Source organism: Rhinolophus ferrumequinum, chromosome 9 (genome assembly GCF_004115265.2).
Source record: "Rhinolophus ferrumequinum isolate MPI-CBG mRhiFer1 chromosome 9, mRhiFer1_v1.p, whole genome shotgun sequence".
Lineage (NCBI taxonomy): Eukaryota > Metazoa > Chordata > Mammalia > Chiroptera > Rhinolophidae > Rhinolophus > Rhinolophus ferrumequinum.
In genome coordinates, this window is record NC_046292.1 from 27,475,048 (window position 1) to 27,500,500 (window position 25,453).

General features: G+C 42.7%; 1 protein-coding gene and 1 non-coding gene across 27 annotated transcripts in view; one reads left to right on the forward strand and one right to left on the reverse strand.

Annotated features, from left to right (window-relative positions):
* The window catches only part of MACF1 (microtubule actin crosslinking factor 1), a 305,934-nt gene that overhangs the window by 114,820 nt on the left and 165,661 nt on the right, over positions 1-25,453 (forward strand). For 25 of the 26 annotated variants that reach the window (XM_033115596.1, XM_033115604.1, XM_033115599.1 and 22 more), the window contains 4 exons: positions 538-599; positions 10,650-10,739; positions 14,500-14,577; positions 18,622-18,714. In XM_033115596.1, coding sequence (XP_032971487.1) covers positions 538-599; positions 10,650-10,739; positions 14,500-14,577; positions 18,622-18,714 — 323 coding nt within the window. Of the gene's footprint in view, positions 1-537; positions 600-10,649; positions 10,740-12,471; positions 12,546-14,499; positions 14,578-18,621; positions 18,715-25,453 lie in introns of those variants that run through there. The other variant, XM_033115608.1, reaches the window with a different exon arrangement.
* On the reverse strand, positions 9,442-9,515 carry TRNAI-GAU (transfer RNA isoleucine (anticodon GAU)). The gene has a single exon. It is a non-coding gene; the product is annotated as a tRNA-Ile (tRNA).

Consider the following 25,453-nt stretch of genomic DNA (forward strand, 5'->3'; position numbering starts at 1 on the left):
TGGCTCGTAAGACTTCGGGGGAGGAAGGGAGGGAACTGTGTAGTGGGGGCAAACCGGGTGGCTTCGAGAGTTTGACTGGTTGGTAATGGCTGGTGAGGAAACTGGAAGGAGGGAGGTACTAGGGTAGGAGCGGGAAGGAGTTGAGCACAAATCAGGCAGATGGGTGTGTGAAGAGTGAGATCTAACCACTGCAGGAGGCCACTTGACCCTTTCTGTTGGTGGTATTCACACTCTGGCTTTTTGGAGCTTGCTGTAGGGAAAGCAGGGAATCACTCTGCTCCCTAGAAAATTATGATGTTAAGGAGACTTTGCCATGACTTGCTTTTTGAGACACTTTATTCTGATCTGAGGGCTGACAACATGGTCAGGACAGGAGGAATTTCAGGCAGGCCAAACCTCCCTAACAGCAAGACACTGTCTCCCAGTTCTGTGGAAATTGTCTCCACACTCCTGGAGAAACTGGGGTGCGGGCAAGGCAGGGGGATGGGAACTTGTTGCCTGGGTAGCACTAAGCCAATGCCTTCTGTTTCTTTACAGATGAGCGGGACCGCGTTCAGAAGAAAACGTTCACCAAGTGGGTCAACAAGCACCTGATGAAGGTAGGACTCCTTCGGGGCTGCTGCCCTGCGCCGCGGGGCTGCTGTAATCCGGCTCCTCAGTCCCTTGTCTCTGCTGGCTCAGCGTGCTCGCCCTGCACTCCGGTTGTTAGAGAGACACGTGTGACTTTTTAAAATAACGAACATAGTCATAACAGCATGGAAACCTTTGCTGATCAGTTTTTCGGCGAGGACAGTAAGACATGCCATTACCTCAGAAGGCTGAGGTTGTGGACTTGGGGGCCAGGGCGGGGGGTGATTCCTGGGATTCAAAGAACACTTTGCAAATTATTTTATAAGCCCCTTTATTTTGATTTTTTAAATCTGATTACTATGTAAGGATGAGGCAGAGGGGATTTTGTGTCTCCCCTCCCCCTCTCTCTAAGTGCATAAACCTTAAATGTTCAGTTTAATGAATTTTTTTCATATGTACATACATGTTTAACCACCATGCACTTTAAAATACAGAGCACTTCCACAATGGCTAGGGTTGGGGGGGAGATTTTATTATTATTTTTAAACAGAGGAGAAACCAAAGGCAGAGACATTGAAGACCCACCTCAGGATAAACAGTATGACTAGGGGGCGGCCAAGATTTGCAAACAAAGCTTTTGAGTCATGATTTCTGCCCTGGGAAAGGTCCCCAGTGACCCCGTACTTGCCGCATCCAGTAGCCCGTTTTATCTTCCTCTTACTTGATTTCTCTGTCGCACTGATGCTGTTGACTGACTGACTACTCCTCAAAGCTTTCTCTTACATTGGCTTCTAGGACACGGCTTTCCCTGAATTACCTCTTCCCTCTGTGGATGCCTTTTCCCTGACTCTTACACTGGCTTTTCCTCCTCTGACTCCTCCGCGTTGATGGTCCCCCGGGCCCTAACCACAGCCTTGTTTCATTCTCTACTTTCTGCTTTGGCAGTCTCTTCTGTTTTCGGCGCAGAGATCGCTTGGGTACATGGAATGCAAGGCAGCACAATAGGAAAGGATGCGAGGCGATCTCACAGGATCTGGTGTCTGCGTGCATTGGGGCTTTGTTAAAACTAAACACGATCGGGCAGCTACTCTCTTTTTAGGAGGCCTTGTAGCCCCTCAGTTTTATTTCTTTCTGCACGTCTCCTGCATTCATTTGATTGCATTTCTTCCATTGCTTGTGTCTGAGCTGTCCCTTGAATGGTGATGCAAAACCCTGCAGCTGCATGATTTAAAGACACAAATACAACCACCTTGATTGGTTGGGATTTTCTTTTTCTCCTTGGGTCAGGTGTCTATAGTTCAGTAAACTTTGGCCATGGAAATGGTTACATAAATCAGACATAACTCCTGAGGGCCCCTTGTTTCACAGGGATTGCAGGTGAGGACGATTTTCAAACTATATGATGTAGCTAAGGAGGTAATGATAGAGCCTTTTCCTGCATTCTTTCCTAAGCCGAGGTCCTGCGCATCTCACAGTGTACTTGACCTTCATCTGGATGTCACCCAGACATACCCTATGTTCAGCACATCCCATGCTGCCGATTATTTTCACTCGTGCCTCGCTGTCCCGGTTCGGAAGCTGGAATCGTACTGTGTTCAGTCTCGCCCACCATCTCTGCCTTGTCACCAACTCCAGTCAATCACTTCCGACTTGGAAAAAGTTGCACCTGACTTCTCTTCTCCATCCCTGCTCCCTCTGCTCTAGTTCAGGGCCGCCTCGTCTCTTGCCCTGACTCTAATAGTTTCCTAATAACTTTCTCTATAGTAATGATAGTAGTAGTGGTGGTTTATTGTTTACTGTAAGTCAGATAATCTGTACTAAGTCCTTTACCTGGATTATCTCATTTAATCCTTCAGTGACCTTATGCTGTAGATTCTATTAACGTCCCCATTTTGTCAATAAGGACGATGAGGTTTAGAGAGGTTACGTAACCTGGTCAAGGTCACAGCGTAGAAAGAGGCACAGCTGAAATTTTAGAACTCGGGCGACCTACAGTCTAGAATCGGTGCTCGGAACCTTTGCAGCACTGGCACTGGCTTCTGCCTACCTTTGCAGCTTCATAGTGTCAAATTCCCTGCATACCTTAAGCTCCTGCTGAACCCTGTGCCATGCTGTTTTATGACTGTATCTTTGCTCATGCTGTCCTTTTGTGCAGAATACCTTCCCCACCTCTGTTCTGCCTCGATAACACCAACTGAACACCTCCTTAATGAATGTTTTCCTGACTCCCATGTGGAATTGACCACCCTTTTCTGTGTGCTCTTCTTTGTACTCCTTATGTGCTTCTGTTAGAGCACTTGTAGCATTTATCTTTCCGCTGGGTTACGACTTGCTATTGTGTCTTATTTTTTTAGTGTGAGGACAAAGAAAGAAAGGGAGAAAAAAACTGTCCCCCTCTCATTCTTTCAATATGCACCAGTTGCCTCTGCCATGCTGCAGAGCCTTTCACAGCCTGGTTCCAGTGTGTCCAGCTTCGTTGGTAGGCATTTGCCCCTGTGCTTGTGCTGTAGCCGGACGCGATCACCCGCTGCTCCTAAATACTTGTTTGTTTCTCTCCCCCCAGAATGCATGACCCGGCCGCCTCTGCTTGGCCATCAGCCACGTACCCTTGAAGGCGCAGGTCCAGTATTGCCTTCCTGAGACACTGACCTCCGTCCCTTCCATTAAATTCATTGCATCTTCATCTCTATTCCATAGTAGTTAGAAGAGTTCACACACTGGTCTCCTCTGTCGGAGTGCTCATTGATGTCTAGGACTGTCCGTGTGCTATTTTCTCTACCAAGCGCTACACCCGGGACACAAGAAGTATCCTATAAGTATTTGTTGCCTTGAGTAAATAATATTTGGATATTGTTTTATAGCTTACAAAGCACATTCTCATCTGACTCGATCCTTCTAGTAACCCTGAAGGAGGTCAAGATTTTCTCCTTTCAGTTTTTGCAACTATGGAAAGTGAGAATTAAAAAGATGAAGTGACTTCCCAAGATCACACAGGCGAGGATGGAGCTAAAGCTCAATCATGAGTCTTCTGACCAAAGTTACTTATTTATTTTATTGAAGATACCCCCAACTTGCTCTGCTTTCATATCTCATCTCTGACAGTTGGAAGAACTGAATTTATTCTGCCCCAAGTTTGTCTCCCTGAACTTTGTAGTTGAATACGAACGCTCTGGTCCCCTGCTGTTCATTTGTAGCTGATGTTGCCTGTTGGACCTCTGCCTCAGTGCTGTGTGATGACAGGAGGCCCAGGGAGAGAGAAACTGGATGAACACATCATAGCATTGTTAGGAATTGGAGGCCAGCCAGAGCGATCTGTCATCTCAGACTTCCAGCTAACGGTTCCAGCGGCATTTTCTTGTCTTGAGCTATTTCAGAGAGGGATGCACTGCTAACAGAATCAGTGCTCCCGTGCTAGAATTCTTTGAACTTTGGGCTGAGAATTAGGGATCGAGATTTGTTTTTTATAAGTCAGACATCCTTTGCTTTGCTCCCCAAGTACACCCAGATTAATGTTGCAAGTAGACTGATGTAAGATCAAAACAACCAAGCCTCTCAAATTCTAGATTTAGATGACGTAGGATCTTTCAGATTCTAAAATGTCCATTTATTTTGGAATAAGCAAATTAATTCCTCTTGATTATTATGTTTGAGAACACTGTCGGTGTAAGCATCTGAAATATATAAATAACCTGATTTAGAACACAAGCCTGTAAACCCAAGAGTTACGCTTTTGTGCCAGAACGATCAAAAAAGAAAAATCTAGAGTTTTAAATTATTCTTAACCATATCTCTAGGTCCTGGTAGCTAATAAAGTATATCTTCCCAAAGAGAACTTCAAGAAAGGATGAGAGGGTGAGGCAGAACTGAGAGCATGAGTTCTGTTGACTTCAGAGCTTGGTAGGTAGAAACGAAAGGCCAGTATTTAATCTAGCAGATGGAACAGTTTGTTCCATTTTTATTCACGAATGCAATCTAGACGCCACTGGCCTTCCCGGATTTTCATTTAAAAATTCCTGATAAACGAGCAGAAGTTTTTAAACTGCAAATTTTTGCTAACGTTGTTCGTTTTCCTCTTTCTGTTTGAGGCTCCCTAGGTAGTTAGTATACAGCTCCAAGGATTCCAGGCAGACACTCTTTTCCTGTGCAGCCTCCGCTGTAGCCACATGAGACAGCTCGCTGCTCCCTAAACACTGCGTGTACTTTCACACCTCTTCGCTTATTCATGCCTGTGGGAAAGGTCAGAAGGAGACTGGCAGTGGAGTTTAATTTAAAAGAGTGACAAAGTAATGCTGGTTAGACCCTGAGGAGAGGAACGCTGCCTTTGTTGCCCGCGTGTGACCATATATATGGTGGTGCTGCCTGGCTGTCTTTGCCTGGACCTGGGTTTTCAAGTCTTGATTTCACTCGAAGCACATCTCAACCTCTTATAAAAGTTTTAGCCTTCATTCGGACTTAGATTCTCTACTCCCTGTGCAAAAGTGCCTGCCTATTAAGTAAAGCTGTCCTTTGTGGATTTTAGTCATCCTCAGAGGATCTTGGTTAATTGGGTTTGGCCGGTACATCTGTTAGATTTCTCAGAACTTAAGGAACTCTCAAAACGAGATGATAGAATCTTATCTGTAAAGAGCTTCACACTTTGCTCCCCTCTGTCACTTTCCTTGCTCCCACAGGGATCCCCAGCCTCTACTCTTCTTCCCTACATTTCAGTTAGGCTTGTAGTTCTTCCCTGAGTGAAAAGTCTTTCCCTGAGTGAAAATAAAGCGTTAGGCTTTATTTACCTTGAGGATAAACTTGGCCACTGAATCAATGTGGTTCCCCTCTTATAGTTGAGAAATCTGTAAATTCAGAAATCCATTCGAAGTTACCAGGCTCACTCTCACTCTCCCTGTAGTTTTTAATAAGTGTAAATGAGAGTAAATAACATACTCTTTAAAACTTTCTCCTCTGACCTATTTTTTGGTTTTCAACATAGTTTGGATCAAGGAAATTGAGCTGCTTTAAACTGTGTTTCCTTTTAACAGTGTTACAGGAAAGTGTTTCTAGATCAGGTTTTCTACAGGTATCAAAGAATGCTACATGATAATCCTTGGTTCTTTTTTGGGGGGTGAGGGTCCTTTTATAATTCAATTTTATTGCTAATAGGTCATTTCTCCCCTTCAAGCATCATGGAAGCCTTGTGAAGGGAAGGAGCACTGAACTCAGAGTCAGGAGACAGTGACCCGACACTTCCCAGCTCAGTGATCTTACACCAGTTACTTAACTTCTCTAGGCAACACTTTTCCCATCTGTAAACTGACAGTGTTAGAGTTAAGTAATCTTTCACGTCCCTTTGGGCTCAGATTCTGATCCAAGCTTTGAAGTGCAGTTTATTCCCTTTGCTGAAAAGGCAAAGGGAATAAAAAATTAGAAATTGGGGAAAGCTGTTTAGTTTTTCGTTACTTCAAGCCAATCTTTAAAAAATTAGGAGAGCAGAGCTTTCCTTGGTTTATTAACGCACGGGGGATCGGGGAGAATTGGTCTAGGTTAGCATGGACTTGTTCTTTCAAAATTTAGTCATTCATTGATTTTTCAAAATAGCTTTTTTGAGATTTAATTCTCATATCATACAATTCACCCATTTAAAGTATATAATTCAGTGACTTTTAGTATATTCTCAGAGTTGTGTAATCATCACAATCAACTTTAGAATATTTTTATTCCCCACAAAAGAAACCCTGTACTCTTTAGTCATCATCCCTAACTCCCTCATATTCTCCCCCATTTCTAGGCAACCACTAATCTACTTCCTGTCTCTCTAGATTTGCCTATTCTCGATATTTCATATGAATGGAACCATACAATATGTGGTCCTTTCCTTTGTAACTGACTTCTTTCACTTAGCACAATGTTTTCAAGGTTCATCCATGTTATAGCATGTATCAGTATTTATTGCTGAATAATATTCCATTGTATGGATGCACCACATTTTGTTTATCCATTTATCAATTGATAGATTTTTGGGTTATTTTCACTTTTGGGCTATTATGAATAATGAATGCAGCTATGAACATTCATTTATATACAAGATTTTTTCCCCTGGACATATTTTCAGTTCCTTTGGGTATATACCTGGGAGCAGAACTACTGGGTCATGTGGTAACTTGTGTTTAGCCTTTTGAGCTATCAGACTGTTTTCCCAAGTGGCCGCGTCACGTTCCATTCCCGTCAGCAGTCAGCAGTGTGGGAGGGTTCCAGGTTCCTACATCCCCATGAACCCTTACCTGTTCTTTGATTATAGTCATCCTAGTGGATGGGAAATGGTACCTACCTCACTGGAGTGGTTTTGATTTACATTTTCCGTATGGGTAATGATACTGACCATCTTTTCATGAGTTTGTTAGCCACTTGTATGTATTTGTTAGAGGCATTCACTAATTTTGACAGTGATTTTTCACAGGGAGTGCAAACAGTCAAGGACCTAGATAGTTGAAGCTTTTCACTCATCTTTGTTGACAGAATAGTATGATGATTTGTTGGAAAGAAACATACATATTGATGATTCCTGAGCACTGTTGGTTGGCTTCATGTGGCTGCCTCTAAAACTTCTGATGCTTAGTCCACTGGGCTTTTTCTTAAGAGATTTGTAGAAAACTTTAGTCAGCCTAGTATGTGCAGAAGAGGTAAAGACTTTAGAATGGGGCAGGCCTAGATTTGATCGACCTGACCATTTACTAGCTAGGTGATCTTGGGATGTTAATTGAGCCCTCCAAATCCCATTTCTGCATCTGAAAAATTTCTGATATAGAAGCACTAGTAAATGTTAGCTAATTCTTTATTCTTTTCTAGGCAGAGCTGTGTCCAATATGTTTCAGAAACAGACTATTCTCATTCTCTGTTGTTGAAAATTCTCCAGGGAAACAAATCTCACCACACTACCCTCCCTCCTTTACCTGTATCACTCTGTTGGTTTTCATAGTTATTATTTGGTTATTATAATCAGACAAAGCCTGAGAGGTATAATAACTTAATTCTCTAAATTTCTTATAAGGTAGTTGAAGTTTGCTATTCACAGATGTAAAACATAACTGGAAATTTTAGGAGATATTGGTGCCTTGGTGTGAAATTAACTTCACATTTCAAAGTGCTTCCTTTTTTTTCTTTCCAGTACTCTGGTGTTTAGTCTCCTATTGATAACAGTGCTCTCACTAGGTTCTCAACCCTACTATTAGGTTGGTGCAAAAGTAATTGCGGTTTAAAGGTTAATTGCAAAAAAATGCAATTACTTTTGCACCAACCTTCTATAATTTATTTAAATAATTATTTAATGCCCATTCCCAATTTTTATACCCTACGTTTAGGTCTTATCTATCAAAAATAAATTCCTCATTGTTGTCCTCTTCTTAATTCTTAATACCAAGCATTTAATATTATCTGACTGTTTCTTATTTGTTTGTTTTTTTACCCACCATTCATTTATAATCTGATTTCCATTCCACCACTGTCTAGAAAATTATTCTCACAAAACACTCTTGTTTGTAGGAAAATGAGAAAAACCGTTCATAGTCCTCACCCTCCTTGTGCTGGAGCATTCGATCCTGGTGATTATCCCTTGACTACACTTCCTTGTTTTTTAGCCTACCTCTTTCACTGCCCGCCCCCCACCTCAACCCCCACCCCCTTTGTTGATTGCTTTTCCTGCTCCTGCCTTCTAATTTGGGCTATTCCCTCAGGCTCAGTCTTTAGCACTCTGCTCTTCCTTTTTGCCCCTAATCCAGAAAGCCCAGCGTTTCCCATGTCTCTAGCTAGCACCTCTACGCGTATGGCTTCTAAACCTAAGTTCTCTGCTGACCCAAATGGAATTTTTTTGGTGTTTCCAGCTGCTTTAAGAACATTTCCATTTGTAGCTCCTTTTGTTGCTGTTTTAAATTTAACATGGTTAAAGTTCAATTTATCACATTCATTCCCTTTCCAATGCTCATGACTGCTTATTTCTGTTAGTGGTGCACTGTGGCTGTTCCAGGCCCACAGCTGGAAACCTTTGACCCATTTGAGGGAGAGGTCTTGAAATTTGGAGCCACTGGTGTGCTGGAGCCAACTTATATGGGCTCACGAGAGCCAGATCTTAAATTTTAGGGAATTTTGTGACTTGGTTGCTAAGCATAGACATTATTGAAGATTAAATTATATAAATTTACAATTAAATACATTCTATTTAAAATAAAGGTATAACTACTCAAAACTCATCACTTCATGATTATTTTACTACATGTTATTGCTGTCTATGCTCTTGAGGTTAATTATGTCGCTTGTATCTCTGTGAGGAAAATACTATACAATGTGCTGCATTTCTTCCCAACATCCATTTAGTGATATTATATTAGCAGCTTGAAATTGGTCATGGTGGGAGTATTTACATGCTGGAAATCAACAAATGCTACAAGTCTGAACTGAGCGTATTGTTTTGTTCATTATCTAGGTTTAAAGTGATGGAGAAAAATGTAAATATTGCAGATTAAACAGTGTGTTAATGTCACAATGTAGTGAGTACATTATAAATAGCACAAAAAATTGAAGAAATATTCTTTCAGTATTTGAAAGCTTATGCAATTCATCGTGAGCCATTTTCTCTAATTGGGTAATTCATCATCACCTTCTTATTCCTTAATACAAACACATACAAACATCCATACTTTGCGTATTTCCACCTCTCTACCTTCTGTGGTTTTCCCATCTTCTATCAAAACATTTTGTAATCCTTCAAGTCCTTTCTCTTTCAGGAATTCTTCCCAGATATTTCCAGTCTTTATTCTGATTCCCTTTCTATTTTATTTATTTATTTATTTATTTATTTATTTATTTATTTATTTATTTCAAGGAGGGCGCAGGTCACACTGGCCCATGCTGGAATTGAACCAGCAACCTTGGTGTTATCAGCACCACATTCTAACCAACGGAGCCAACGGGCCACCCCCTCCCTTTCTATTTTAAATGCTAGAATATTAAAATTGGAAAGGATTAGTTCAGTTTTCCATGCAAATTAGAAATCCCAATATCCGAATCTCTGCTTGAAAAATTCTAGTGACTAGAAATTTACTATTACACTTCTGAATGTAGCCCTTTTTATTGTCTAGAAAATTATTTGTTGAAAATGAATCTTCTTCCTTATAATTTCCACTAATCTTCTGATTCTGTGTTGGGAGTGTCACTCATTGGAATGAGTCACAAGACCTCCTGCCACTTACCAGAGCTGTATGGGACCTGACTATCTCAGAGCCTCGGTCTCCTCAGTTTCTCCTATGGAAGATGGGTAATAAGTAAACCTCACAGGGCAGTTATTTGGATTCAGTGGATAAAATGAGATTATGATTGATTACAAAGCATAGTAGTTAATGGCAAAGACTAAAACCCAAAAGACCAAACTGAGGCTAGTTTTTCTTCTTGTGACCTTGAGCAAGTTGCCTAACCTCTTTGTGTCTCGTTTCCTCACGTGTGAAATAGGAATAATAATAAAATCTTCCTTACATATATGAGGGATAGATGAGAGGGCATGTAAAGCATTTAGCACAGTGTTTGACTTTAACCACACATTTTTCCACAGTGAGATTTGTTTTTCCATAGTTTCAGTTATAAAATTGGAATTACTTTTCACTCAAATTCACTATTAGAACTATTTGGTAAAAGAGGCGTTAAATCATATGTATGACTGGGTGCCTAGCGTTGACGCTTTGTAGCATTCTGGACAGCTTTTCTAACTCTGGCTGGACGCGTCTGTCTGTCACTGGCCATGGTATCCCATTGTGGTCCATAATAATCCTGATGTTTCAGGATAAGACTCCCCATCGCCTTGTCCAAACTTTCTAGAATGTTGTTCAGGGTTGACTAGAGTATGTAATAGATCTGGCTTCAATTTTAAAAACACATACACTTCTGGTAAATGTTACCATTTCATGTGTTGTACTCCAAACTGAAAATTCCTGAATTTTATTGTTTCCAGTTTCAAATTTTTAAATTTCTGTTTACTTAGAACCAGAGATTCTTGTGTAGCTAATAAAATAATTCAAGATCAAATAAAAAGCAGTCTGTTTTACTCTCGTGCACAGGTCCGCAAGCACATCAATGATCTTTATGAAGATCTGCGGGATGGCCATAACCTGATCTCTCTGCTGGAGGTCCTCTCGGGCATCAAACTGGTAAGCTTCTCTTCTCCTATGAGTGACCGCACAGGTGTGGCCCTATTAATGGCAGATAGCCATCTTGTTGAGTTCTAGGGCAGTGGCCATCACTGCTTGCTCTGTTATGTGGGAAGAAGAAGAGCGGTGGACTTTATTTCTAACTTAGACTTACAGCTTCCAAATGCTGTCATTTTATCTTAATTAAATTGATGTGTCATATGTTTTCATTTCTTCATGTATCAAGTTATATTCCTTTTATGACTGCATGTTTTCTCCTTACTTGTTATTTATCTATCTATGGATATTAGTAATATTTTAGGAATAGTGGATTCACGTTTAAAGATTTTAGAATGTGTATTTTTCTTCGTAGAGTCTATTTCTATATAGACTTTTCCTGTTTTCCCATTTATTGTGAATTATTTAACTTTCTGCATTCAGCTAAGGACCTGAAGTTTACATCTAAACTCCCAGGTGTTTAGAGTTATTTTTTTTCCAGTTCACCTCACTCTGTCCCTTCTGTGAGTCACTGGTTTGGAAAAATGCTGAAGTTGAGGCCTGAGCATAGCCCTGGATGCAAGGCTCCTTAGACAATTAACATGCCTGCCTCCTCCCAAAATGTCTGAAGCATTGCTTGTGGGAAACACCTACATATCTGAGGGCAGATCCCCTGTGAGCCTCATGGCATGTCAGATGATAGTTCTGATACTTGATTTGTTTGCGGAATCCAAACAACCTCCCTTGGAGGGCCCATTGTTTCATATATTTCAGCCTAATGGAAGCAGGCGATCCTGCGCAGTTTCTGTTCTTCTATCTCTAGCATCATACACACTTTTCATTTAGAAAAGTCGAAGGTTGAATACTGGAAACATCCGCGAGGAAAGAGGTGCACAGCTTGAGTAGTCTGGGAAGCTCAGCCCACTCACTGCCTTTGGCAAACTGTTAGTCATTGTTTGTTGTGTTTCAGGAACAGAATTTGGCACATTAGATTTTATCCCTTAAGTAATATTCAGCTTCTTCTGGGATTAGGCTTGGCTTTCCCTGGGCCCTTTGTTTTGGCTTCACATCTTTTTTGCCTTGCAATAGAATTAACTTTATAATTTTTAATGGCCTAAAATTGAGACACTTTTTTATTAGCACAGGCAGCACATGGTGAATTCTAGTCCTTCTCTGGCCTTCATTGATAAATCTCATAAGTAGTCAGAATTTCACCTCTACTGTGCTGGACTTTATTCTCCACTGCTCACCAAGTTATATTTTGTGCAATTTGGCTGGTATATTGGATGAACTTGTAGTGATTTTATATTGGTAAGTGACATTTTTAGTGACATTGCTTACAAAACAGGTTACGACCACTCCAGTCTAATTTCTTTTCCTAATCTTTGAAAACCTATTGGTTTTTATGGAGCTATTCATAGGCTGTCACCTTATCACCCCAAACCATCCAAACACCTCTTTCATGGTTATTCACATTATCACTTTATTCCTTAGTTGATTCATAAAAGCAGAGAGGGTGGGTGGCCAAGGAGAATTGAAGATGTGTTTCAACATAAGACGTGTTCAATATAACCAACCATCTGCTCTGGTCTTGCATCTTTCTGGAGGTGGGAGGGTATTTTCATATTTATTTCCATCATTTTTTTTTTTTAATGCTGCATTCATTTCCTTTTCATTTTGTGTTGTGAATTTCCTGTGACTCTGTCATGTCTTTGCCTTGGTTGGTGGCCAAAGGAGCCAGCAGGGCTGAAGACCCTCCGCCTGGTGAGCATGCCCTCCTGGCGCCATGCAAACAGCGAGGAGCAGGAGGAGGAAGATGATGACGATGTAGTAGGTCCTCCCGGGGTGGCAGCGTCCCGGCTGGCACTGCAGGGCCACCAGAGAGTCCGAGGTTCTCTAGGTCTCCAGCAGCTCAGTTACAATCACCTTCTTCCCCATCCACCTGGGATTTTTGGATCCCAAAGAAAGTGGTTAAAACTAATTGTGCCTCCTGCCACTGTTAGATGATCCTGAAGTGGGAATTGTTTTGCTTGTCTGAAAAAGGTTGGCACAAAAGAATGATGGTGTTTGGAGGTGTCAAGTTCCTTTGTGACCTGGAGACCCGTAGCTTTCTGGTGGCCTTGCTGTGTTGCCTGAGTCCAGATTGCAGAATTGTGGAAAGTTTGACAGCATGACAGTGAATTGCTCATCCAGACTAACTGGTACTCTCTCTCCACCTCTTTAGCCTCTGAGTTCTCACCACACACCCGTGTCATTTGTTTTCAAAACAGCCTGTTGTTTGCAAACCACTCACTGCATGGAGATATTCTGCCTTGGTCAATAACATCTCTAGTTGCTGTGGAGGACAGACATTTAACCTGCATGTTCTTAAGGTTATTTATTTTTGGAGGCGAGTACATAGGAGTAAAGCTGAGAGTGTGCTGGAGGGGCATTTCCTGCTTGCAGGCCCTAAATTATAGTCCCTGATCTTTCTCCAGAAACAGAGATGAGGCAATATTCCCATTCCCTATCCTTTTAAGAGTCATCTTTCCCCTCATTGATCTCCCTTCCCGTTGCTGTAGAATCTTCAGTTTCACAGGCCCTGTCATTCTGTATGCCATATTCATAATAATTCAGCTGAAATGACAGAAGAGGGGCTTGCTGAAAAGATTTTCCCCAAACTTTTGACTTAACTTATCCTGGTGCTCAGAGAGGGCTCAACATCTCTGTAGATTATCCTAGTTTGGGAGTTTTGATTAGATCCTTCCACTCTTATCTTTTCTATGTGTTGGGTTACTTTTTGCCCGTTTCAACCTGGAGGAAGGTTTCCTCTGTGCAGGTGCCCACGAAAGAGCTACATTATATTTAATCAGCCTTTAATTAGTACCAGTTTGACATTTACAAATGAACTGGGTGTAATCTAGTGAGAGTCATGTTTTAGTCCCAGTTTAAGCAAAACAAAGGCAACACTGGAAAGTGAGCAGGAGAAAATGTTCCACAGATAGATACCCATCCCTGCATCAGGTAAACAGACTTCATGCATATTTGGGTGGATAGAAGTTGAGCTGTGCTCTGGACAGGGCACCAGAGGCGCCAGATGGAGATGGGCTTCTATCCTGTGGCTGGTATGACAGTCAGATTTAGTGACTGGCAGATAATACCTTTCTTTGGATTATCATGTTGAACATCCCTACATCATTAAGGTTTTGTTGGCTCTGGGCATTTCATACTGGGGTAAAGGGTAGCTTTTCTACATTGACACCCATCTTCCTGAAAAATAAGTTTCTTCCAGATTTTTGCCTCTCGTGGATTTTTTTTCACTTGTTTATTAGAATTCGCTACCTCTAACATCTTTTGCCAGGTTTACAATAAGATTGGCTCCGTCCATTACTGTGCACTACGCAATTAGAAGTTTCCACCTTTCCCTTACAACAGCATATGACTGATTTTAGGAGCTGTAGAGCCGAAGTCTTTGTTCCCATTAATCTCATATCCAGAATCAAGGTCTGTCTGCTACGTGTGACTGCAGCAGAACCTGTTGAGAAGCCGCGGCACTGATTTAGCACTAATTGTCAAACGTGCCGTGTTCGAGGAATCGTGGTGTAAACAGGCCTTCTGGAGGCCTTGGCGAGCATGGTGAAACACCATGGGTTCTGCCATCGAAGGGTACTTTATGGAATGCTCCCACGCCCGGCTTCAGCCACGATGAATTCCCTGTGGTCCTTTAGCTCTTGAAATGAAGAGGAAAGTGGTCTGCATGGGTAAATCGGTGTAGCTGAAAGTAACACCCCCTTTTTGTTTGCAGCCCCGGGAGAAGGGGAGGATGCGTTTCCACAGGCTGCAGAACGTGCAGATCGCCCTGGACTTCCTGAAGCAACGACAGGTGAGAGGATCCCCGGTGGCCGCCAGTCGGAATGTTGGCGTTCGGTTCCTATTTGGGGTGTCCTCAGCGAGTAACCCCTCAGTAATCGTTAAATCTGACCGACCCAGTTCTGCATCTGATTTGCTAGTGAGCAGTTCTGTCATGGTTGGACACGTCATTCGGTAGTCCTTGCAGAGAGCTTGTGGCCTGCCTAAGGGAGTGTGTTCACAGAGAAGAGCTAGATGCTAAAGATTGAACTACAGGCACAAACCTTAGATGGAGGTCCAAGGAAGGTGAGAAGTGAATCAGCAAAGAAGATGAACAAAGGTACAGCACCCAGGAAAAGGGAAAAGCAGTGTGCCAAGTTAGTGTGAACATTAGACGAGGGAATGCCGTCACATCAGGTCTGAGGAAAAGCTCTTAGCTGTTAAGCATTGGTGACTGAAGAGAACAGTTTTTATTAAGTGAAGTTCTTTTTTTTCCCCCCCTTCTTCTGCCTCCCCTGCCCCCACTCCGGTTCAAGCCGTTGTTTCTCAGTCTAGTTGTGTAGGACACAGCTCCCTGGCCCATGCTGGTGTTATGAGCTTTGCACTCCCTGCCGGCTGAGGCAGTTGGTCACCAGTTGTCAGTCAGCCACTCATGGCAGCTCTCGCCAGCTGCCGGCCGCTCACACTGGCTGCTGGCCACTCATGGCAGCACACGGTAGCCCACAGCAGCACACAGCAGCCCATGGCAGCTCATGCTGGCTATGGCCAGTAGCCCACAGCAGCATACAGCAGCTCACAGCGGCCCAGCTCCAGGGAGAGCTGTTGTTCACAATCTTAGCTGTAGAGGGCGCAGCTCACTGGCCCATGTGGGAATCGAACCAGCTACCTTGGCATTAGGAGCACAGTGCTCCAACCACCTGAGCCTCCGGGCCAGCCTGGGAACAGTTTTAATAGAGCAAAAAAGTATTTTGAGTATATGGAACCTGGATATAGGAAAGGAGAAAAGTTCTTCCCTCTGTAGGTAAGGAAGGAAGACAGCAACACATTTTTAGACATAAGAGCCAGTAAAAGCCAGTAAAGAGGAAGACTGAAAATGAGAATGAGAAGAGAGAGCCATAGAATGTTGAACCTAGACATACCTCAGAGATCTGCTAGCCCAGTTTTTTCATTTTATAGCTAAGGAAACTGAGGTCTAGATAGGTGCAATGACCTGCCCCAAATCATACAACAAGTTAGAACAAAGCTTGGACTTTAACACAGGTCTGTTGTCGTAGCGTTTAATGCTCCTTCCACTATCCATGCTGTTTCCTCCAGCCTTCCTCCCATTGCTTCCTAATTAGTGAAACGAAATCTAGAGATTGAGGGGTGAGATCCAGAGCATAGCCGGTGTGATTCTCTTTGAGAAAGAAAATGAAAATGCCTTTCTTGTGAAAATGCCTTTCTTGTGAGGACGAAGGAAGGAAGGAGGGATAAAGATAACAGAGATAGTTTGTGGTGAAGAGGAAGATGGATGAGGGGGTCGGAAGGTTCATCTGCTTAGAACTGCATGGAAAAAATTGGGGATAGTTATAATTGCTAGGCAACAGCATGGGTCAGGATGACACTAAATGGTATGCATGTTTTTGGAGTTAGTTTTTGGTCCCTCTTATGAACAATTCTCATTAACTTGGGAAATTCTCTTTCTGTGTGCTCCCACAGCAGTTTACTTCTAATATAACACTTACTTCTTTGTTGTTGTTTTCTCTGTTTGTCCTAATGCACTGTAGGCCCTTTGAAGGCAGGGAATATGATCTTAACGTTTTTATCTTCATCACTTGTCATAGTGAATGGTCCATGATTGGCACTTCATAAATATTAAATAAATTGATACATGAAAAGTAATAGGAGAATTGGAGGCTGAAGTGTGTAGGGTACTGGAGAAAGCAGCATTGAAATTCTGTTTATAGAGTTAGAGGAAACCAGAGGGAGCCTTCGTATGCAAGGTAAATTGAGAACAATTGATTGGCTAGAAGTCTAAATAAGGCCTAAGAGTAGATTTAGTTACTATGATAGAATGAAAATGTGGGCAGGTTAGAACAGTGGACTCCAAGAAGAGAGAACCCGAGAACAGTTCTTGGTGATGGTGAGGTCCAACTGGTAGCTGTGCAGGTGTCCAAAGCAGAGTAAACATGGAAGTCAGCAGAATTGAGAACGTGATGAATTGTGCAGATCGGGTGATATTTAGGTCATTGGGAGGGCTGCTAAACTTGCCAGGAAAGATGGTAGAAGTTGAGGTAGGAAAGAATAGGAGTTAGGTGCTGAAGTCAAGGAAGGGGTTAGCAGAGGTTGGAAGGTGGTTTGGCCCACGGAGATGGACTTCAGAATTAAAGAGGAAAGCTGAGGGAGGTGGGACTGAGCAAGATGGACGTGGCAGATACTGCCCACAGAGCAACTGTGGGTTGTTAGGGATTAGTGATGACAAGAATTGCATTCTGAGACTGGAAGGGCAGCTTCTCCCGCCCCCAGAGGGCAAAGGAGAACAGAGAAGGGAAAGAACTTGCCCAGATACCTTCGTCATTCAGGCAGCTGTCACAAAAATACCACACACTGGTTGACTTATAAACAACAGAAATTTGTCTCTCACAGTTCTGGAGGCTGGGAAGTCTCAGAACAAGGCAGATGCAGTGTCTGGTGAGGCCCTGGTTCAGAGACGGCTGTCTTTTAGCGGTGTCCTCACATGACAGAAGGGGCGAGGGAGCTCTCTGGGGTCTCGTTTATAAGGGCGCTAACCCCATCCTGAGAGCTCTGCCCTCATGACCTAATCACCCCCAAAAGGCCCCACCTCCAAATACCATCAGATTGGATGTTAGGATTTAACATACGCAGTTTGGAGGGTCATGCGCATTCAATTTATAGTACTGGTCACCCTTGGTGTAAGGGAGAAGTGAGGCTTCTGCTTGAGATCACTAGGGTTCTTTAGAGACATACAGATTTCAGTTCAGTTGAGATAAAGGAGGGCCGCTCAAGGACAATTTGGCACACTTAAACAGTAGCTCCATGAGTCTGTGACAAAAGAAGCTCACAGGTCAAGCAGGATGCAGGCTGGTTTTCCTGGGCCACTTGGTTTCAGCGCTGGAAGTCCCACGTCACAGGAAACCCCTCCGTTTCTAGCACATTGGGGTGGCTGGTCAGCCTGGGGCGGGCAGGGGGGCTTTGTATATGTGCACATTGTGTTGTTGGAATGAGGTTTTAAGAGTAAAGCAGATACTGTGGGAGTCATGAGCAGGTGGGGATATCTGTGACAAAGTGGATGGAAATGGAAGGAAAATGGAGGCCAGAGTTGGCCAAAGACTGATGAGGGAGAAGAGGCATCTCCCCCGGTACCCCCTTACCTTAAAAAAGAAAGAAAAAAGTCAGGGCTGTGATGACTTAAGAAAAAAGCAACTCTGGGAATTCAGAATGATACAGTCACGCTGGAAAATAGTTTGGCAGTTTCTTATAAAGCTAAACATATACCATATGACATTTAACTTGCAACCCCACTCCTAAATTTCTCTAGGAATTTATCCTAGAGAAATGAAAACATATGCTCACACAAAACCTCGTACATGAATATAGGAGCTTTATTCATAATTGCTCCAATAAAGAACCCCAGTGTCCTGCAGTGGGTGAGAGGGTAAGCACAGCGTCTTAGTATATCGATACAGTGGAAGGCCCCTGAGCAATAAAAAGAGCAGACTATTGATACATGCAACAACTTGGATGGGGATCTCACGGGCATCGTGCTGAGCGAAAAAAAGCCAGTATCAAAAGATTGCATACTGTGTGGTCCCATTTATATGGCATTCTGGCATATGGCAAAACAGAACAGATCAGTGGTTGCTGGGAGTCAGGTGGGGGCAGGGTTTGACTACAAAGGGCAGCATGAGGTCACCTTTTTGGATGACGGAATTGTGTTATCCTGACTGTGGTGGTAGTTACACGAATCTATACATGTGTTAAAACCCAGAACTGTACACCAGAAAGATCAGTTTACATAAATGATGAAATCCAAACAAAAGTCACAGAACCCTGAGACCAGCTTTTGTTTCTTTTTCAGGTGAAACTAGTGAATATTCGCAACGATGACATCACAGATGGCAACCCCAAGCTGACCCTGGGCCTGATCTGGACCATTATTTTGCACTTCCAGGTAGGGTCTGTGAAGTTTAAGGTCCCTGTTGATTGGTTTGTACATGGCCGAGAAAGAACTAGAAGTTGCACTGCCTTCCACAGACACACTGAGTCTTCCTTCTCTGTATTTGGCAATGAACAGCAGTAAGAGTGGAAGTTGGAAAGGAAGATAAGGATTGGCTTGGAGACAAAGCTGTTGTAGCCTAAACCCAGAACGTCTAATCATTTTCATGATGAAATGGGATTTTTCACTTGTTTTGCTTGGCCCTGTCATTGCCAGTCTGGTTATTAGAAGTCTGCTCAGCTGAGTCAAAACTTGCTCTTTAGGGACTCAGTATGAGGGGTGGGGAGAGATGTTGCTTTTGATGCTTTAGGAGGGTGGAGTGAAGATTTATAATCCTGCTTTGGTGCAGACTTGACCTCAGCTCTAATGATCTTAAAATAAGCCTGGTTAATTATAGCTTTGTCTTAGTTTGGGCTTCTATACAAAATACCATAGACTGGGTGGCTTAAACAACGGACTTCATTTCTCACAGTTCTGGAGCGTGGAAGTCTGAGATCAGGGTAGCAGTATGGTGGGGTTCTTAGTGAGAGCCGTCTTCCTGGTTACGTCCTCACATGACCTTTCTTGGTGCATGCATGCAGACAGAGAGAGATCTCATGTCTTTTCATCTTTTTATAAGGGCATTAATCCCATTGTGGGGGTTCCACTCTCATGAGCTCATGTAAACCTAATCACCTCCCAAAGGCCCCCACCTCCAAATACCATCACATTGGGGGCTAGGGCTTCAACATACGAATTTTGAGGGTGCACAAACATTTAGTCTGTAGCAAGCACCTTTTTTGTGTATGGGCTCGTCAGCACAGTCTTGTAGCATCTGTCACACCCAAGAGCGGTGGCATCTTGGTAGTACCCACGTAGTCACATGGCCTTCCTAAGAAGGCAAATTCTTTTCAAGTCAGTACAGCCCTATTTTTATAAAAAGACCGTCTTGAATCACTTTAGCCCAACTAAACAAATCTATTTCTCAGAAAGCTCTTCAATACCCAGTTACTGTTCAGGAGGCTGGTAGAAAGAGGGAGCCCTTTTTGGGCAGGTGGGAGAAGAAGGCTAACGTAATGTCTCAAAGCACTGAGGCCACCGTGCTGTCCTAGTTGGGAAATCAGCGCCACCTGCTGGTTGAAGGCAGGACAGAGGGTGTATCAGAACCTACTACCTAAGAACCTGAGAAAACTGAGAGTTTAGGACTTATTTCTTGGGGCTCTGGTTTGGACCCAGGGCTGGCAATTGGCAGCGTGGGTAGGATTAGGAAAGTATGGGGGTAACATATATTTTTGTGGAACCACAGGGTGGCCTCAGGCAAGTTTTGAATACAGGGGTAACCAGGTACATGAACTTGGTAAGGAGTTCCCCCGCAGGGTAGGAACAGGAACTTTGTTTTGTAGAGGAATAGAGTGACCCCCTGGGAACTCTGGGAACTCTTATGAACAGAGGAGTTTTTTTGTTTTTTTGTGTTTTTTTTTTTAGAGAAACTCTATTTTCACCACAAACCTGCCCTCACTGTGAGTGCCCAATGTTAGTCACATAAGGCAAGAGGAATCTGTCTATTGTGTCTCTCTTTACCCGGACTACAGCTCAATCTCTTTAACAAGGAAACTCAGGAGCTGAGGAATGAAAACTGAATTGGTTAATTAAAACATTGCTGGGACAGAGGAGATGGGGATAATGGGTCTGTTCCTATCCTGAAGAGCTCCATCATCAGGGAAATGTTTCTCTCTCTCTCTCTCTCACTCTCTCTCTCTCTCCAGTCTCACTTGATCTTCTAAGTCCATGTGTATTTTTTTCTTTTTTTTTATTAGTTTCAGGTGTACAAAGCAACATAATAGTTAGACATTTAAACCCCTCATAAAGTGATAACCCACCCCCTAAGCTATTACCTCTCTGACATCTTATATAGCTGTTACAATACTATTGACTATCTTCCCTGAGTTGTACTCCACATCCTGTGACTATATATACCTATATATTTAGTTATAGACGACATTCAATATTATTCTACTTCAGCTACAGGTGCATTGGTCAGGCATCTACACAGTCTATGATGTGATCCCCCTGATAAGTCCAGTGCCCATCTGGCACCTTACATGATCTTTACAACATTGTTGATTATATTCCCCATACTGTATTAACTATCAATTTGTATTTCTTAACGCCGTCACCTTTTTCACCCTGCCCCCAACCCCCATTCCCATCTATCACCCTGATAGATCTAGGACCTATCTGGCACATATCTGGTTATTACAATTTTATTGACTATATTCCTTATGCTATACCCTACATCTCCATGACTGTTGTATAAAAACCAATTTGTGTTTCTTAATCCCTTCCCCTTTCACCCATTCTTAACCCCCCTCCCATCTTAAAGAAGTCCCTCTAAGAGACCTTGTAATACTGGTTTGGTGGTGGTGAACTCTTTTCAGCTTTTTCTTGTCTGGGAAGTTCCTTATCTGTCCTTTAATTCTAAATGACAGCCTTGCTGGGTAGAGGAATCTTGGTTGTAGGTCGTGGCTTTTCATCACTTGGAGTATTTCTTGCCACTCCCTTCTTGCCTGCTCTTTCTGTTGAGAAATATCAGCTGACAGTCTTATGGGGGCTCCCTTGTAGGTAACTAACTGCTTTTCTCTTGCTGCTTTTAAGATTCTGTCTTTGTATTTAACCTTGGCATTTTAATTATGATGTCTTGGTGTTGGCCTCTTTGGGTTCACCTTGTTTGGGACTCTCTGTGCTTTCTGGGCTTGTATATCTGTTTCCTTCACCAGGTTAGGGAAGTTTTCTGTCATTATTTCTTCACATAAGTTTTCAATTCCTTGCTCTCTCTTTTCTCCTTCTTGGTACCCCTATAATGCGAATGTTGGTATGCTTAATATTGTCCCAGAGGCCCCTAAAACTCCCCTCAATTTTTTGGATTCTTTTTTCTTTTTGCTGTTCTGGTTGGGTGTTTTCTGTTACCTTATCTTCTACATCGCTGGTTGGAGCCTCTGCTTCATTTAATCTACTGTTGATTACCTGTAATATAGTCTTCGTTTCCATTATTGTATCCTTTATTTCTGACTGGTTCTTTTTAATGGTTTCTATCTCCATTTTTATGCTTCCTATCTCTCTGCTGAAGTTCTCCCTGAGATCACTGAGCATTCTTATAACCAGTGTCTGGAACTCTGCGTCTGATAGATGGCTTATCTCCATTTCACTTTTCTTTTTCTAGAGCTTTGTTCTATTCTTTTATTTGGGACATGTTTCTTTGTCTCCCCATTTTGGCTGCCTCCCTCTGTTTGTTTCTATGTATTAGGTAGGGTTGCTATGTCTTCCGGTCTTAGTAGAGTGGCGTTATGTAGTAGGTGTGGTGTGGGATTCAGTAGTGCAGTCTTTCTGGTCTCCTGAACCACGCACTCCAGGTGTGTCCCTTGTGTGGGTTGTGTGTGCCCTCCTCTTGTAGCTGAGCCTTGGTTGATAACTGCACATCAATGGGAGGGACTGACCCTTGGGCTCACTGGTTGTAAGGACTGGCCTTGACTACAGTGGAAGAGTTGTTGTTCAGGGGCAGATCCTACAGATCAGGATCTGCCTCAGCAGGACTCTGGTGCCTGCCTAATCCTCTCCATAGGTGTGTCGTACTAGGAGGTGGCTGGGTGATGCTTCAGCTCGTTTTGAAGCTGACCACTGGGGGCGCCAGCCCCAGGACCACCTTGGAGGGGATCTACTGTAGGTCTACTTCAGCCACAGTCCATGCCTCACTTAATGGGAGCCAGAAAGAAATCCGCAGATGTCTGCCTCCCGTTTTGTGCTTAGAAGTGCCTTGAGAGGCCAAGCTGTGAACCAAGGCCAGCTGCCACTAATGCCGGCTTAGGGCTGCTCAGCCAGAGAGGTACAGGACACACTCAAGCCAGATGCTGCTTGTCTGGGTTCCGCAAACCTTTGAGAGACCCTAGGAAAGTCTGCAGCTTGAGCCAAGGCAGGCGGTTTGCACGAAAAAGCCACTGAAAGCAGCCTGAGTGTGCCCGAAAGTTGGACGGGGCCAGGTCTCAAATCGCCAGGGCGGGGCGAACTAAGGTGGGAGACTCAGAAATGGCTGGCAGCAGCCTGTGTCTGCATGCTGGGAAGGGGGAAGGCTCAACAAAGAAACAATTGGCTCCTCCAGCTCCCCCATCCTGGAGAAAGCTGCCTCTCCAGCCCCCGTCCTAAGCCAGACAATTCCCCACCATTTGTCCCTGCCGCCTTTCTAGCTGCTGTCCCAGCACTGGAGCTCAGAGCAAATGATTCTGTTGGTGGGTAAGTCCGTGCACAGACCCTTTTAAGAGGAGTGCCTGTGAGTGCAGCTGTACTCAGTCTCACTCAGTCACAATGTCCACTAGTTTTCACAACCAGAAATTATGGGGACTTCTCTCCCTGGCATTGGAAACCTGGGCTGGAATCTCTTGCTCCTCTAGGGGATGGGAAGGGGGCCCCCACAGCTGAAATAGCCCTCCCGATCTTTAATGATCACACGCGGGTGACCATTAAACGGGCTGGTCTTGAGACCAGCCCGTTCTGCATCTCTGCCCTTCCTACCAGACTGAAGGTGGCTTCTTCTGCATGTCCTTAGTTGAAAGGCTTCAGTTCAGTTTGATTTTAGGCGATTCTCAATAATGGTTATTTTGTAGATTAGTTGTAATTTTGATGTGGTTGTGAGAGAAGGTAAACAGCGTTTACCTACTGTGCCATCTTGGTTGTGTCTCCCTTTTCTCTCTCTTTAAAAAATTGTTTTAAAAAATTTCCAACATTTGTAAAAGTAGAGAAAATAGCATAAAGAACTACCGTATACCATCATCTAGCTCAACAATTACTCGTGGTCAATATTATTTCTTCTGTATCCTGATTCACTCCTCAAAGCCCAGTAGGTTAATTTGAAAGAAATGCCAGACTTCATATAATTTCATCTGTAAATATTTCAGTGTGTGTTTCTGAAAGATACTCTTTTTTTTCAAACAAACCATAATAGTAAAATTCTATAACAATTAATTTCTTAAAATTATCAAATACTCGTATCTGATCAGTGTTCAAATGTTCCAAATTACCTCATTTAAAAAAATGGTTGGTTTGAATCAGAATCAAAAACAAGATCCACATATTGCACTAAATCCCCAGCCCCCAGTGCAGTTTGTTGAAGAAATCAGGTCTTTTATCCTATATGGTTTTTAAAGATGCTGATGGCATCTCCGGCATGTCTCTTGTCAGTGTCCTCCATGCCTCTGTTGCATTGCCTAGAAATTGGTGGTTTAGATCTAGACCCGAGGCTCAGTCACATCTAGCTAGGTTCACTTATTTATTTTAGGAAAACACATACTTAAAAAAAAAAAAACTGTATTGAGGTGTAATTTACACCATAAAATCGACCCATTTTCATTGTATAATTCAGTGATTTTTATGAGTTGTACAACCACCACAATAATCCAGTTTTAGAACATTTTCATCATCCCAGTAAAATCCCTCTTACTCATTTACAATTCTCCATTCCCATCCCAGCCGCAAGTGACCACTTATTTTCTGTGTATAGATTTGCCAATTCTGGACATTTTACCTAAATGGAGTCGTATAATACATGGTCTCTTGTTATCTGGCGCCTTTCACTTAGCATAATATTTTTGAGATTCATCCATGTTGTAGCATATATGAGTACTTCATTCCTTTTTATTGCTGAGTAGTATTCTATTGTGTGGATATACCCTATGTTTTGTCTATTTAGCAGTTGATGGACCTTGGGGTTCTTTTTTTCTTCTATTATAAATAATGTTGATATGAATATTTGAATACTAGTCTCTGTTTGGATATATGTTTTCATTTCTCTTGGATATATACATAGGAGTGGAATTACTGAGTTGTATTGTTAAGTGTGTGGATAACTTTTTAAGAAATTGCCAAACTGTCTTCCAAAGTGGCTGCACCATTTTCCATTCCCCCCACCAATGTGTGAGGGTTCCTCCACATCCTCTCTGCCATTTGTTGTCTGTCCTTTAGATAATAGCCATTACAGTACGAAATGGTATTTCCTTGTTGTTTTAGTTTATAGGAAAATGTATTCTTTACGTGAATTGCATAAACATTTACTGAGGACCAGCCTTGACCAGGATCTTGGGTAGAGTCTGTGAGAGATACGAAATTGAACTAGACACCGACTCAATCTAGTTTGACTATATAATTCAAGGGAGTAAGAAGAGAGATACTATAAAATAACTTGATAGAGGTTTAAAGAATCAAGGAGGTATGGGATAAGGAGATGGAACACAGTATATGCTCAATAATTCATAGCAACTTGTTATAATTATTAATGGATCTTATAATTTGTAGGGCTTTCAACCTAACCCACTGTTCTCTGCCCTGTTACCAATTTTATTGGAAGATATAAACAGCTTTGGCTTAGTCTGTCTTCTGGGTGCATGTTGGCTATCTGTTTTTCTCTGTTTGCTATTTCAGCATGGCTGAATGCCTATTTTGTCTTCTCATTGAGAGAAGTTTTGCTGCCAGAGTATGTATTTTCCCAGATGCAACTAACTACTAATTTCCTTTCTTTGCTGCTTTTGAAGGCTTGGTGTTTGCCTGTAGGACTAGTTAAGTTTTTGGGAGTGGGGGGCAAGGTTCCCTGCTTGCAAAGCTTTTGGTTGGTTGATAAAGGATTATATAGAGTCTCAATCCTCCTTGTCTTGCTCCAGATCGAGTCTGATGC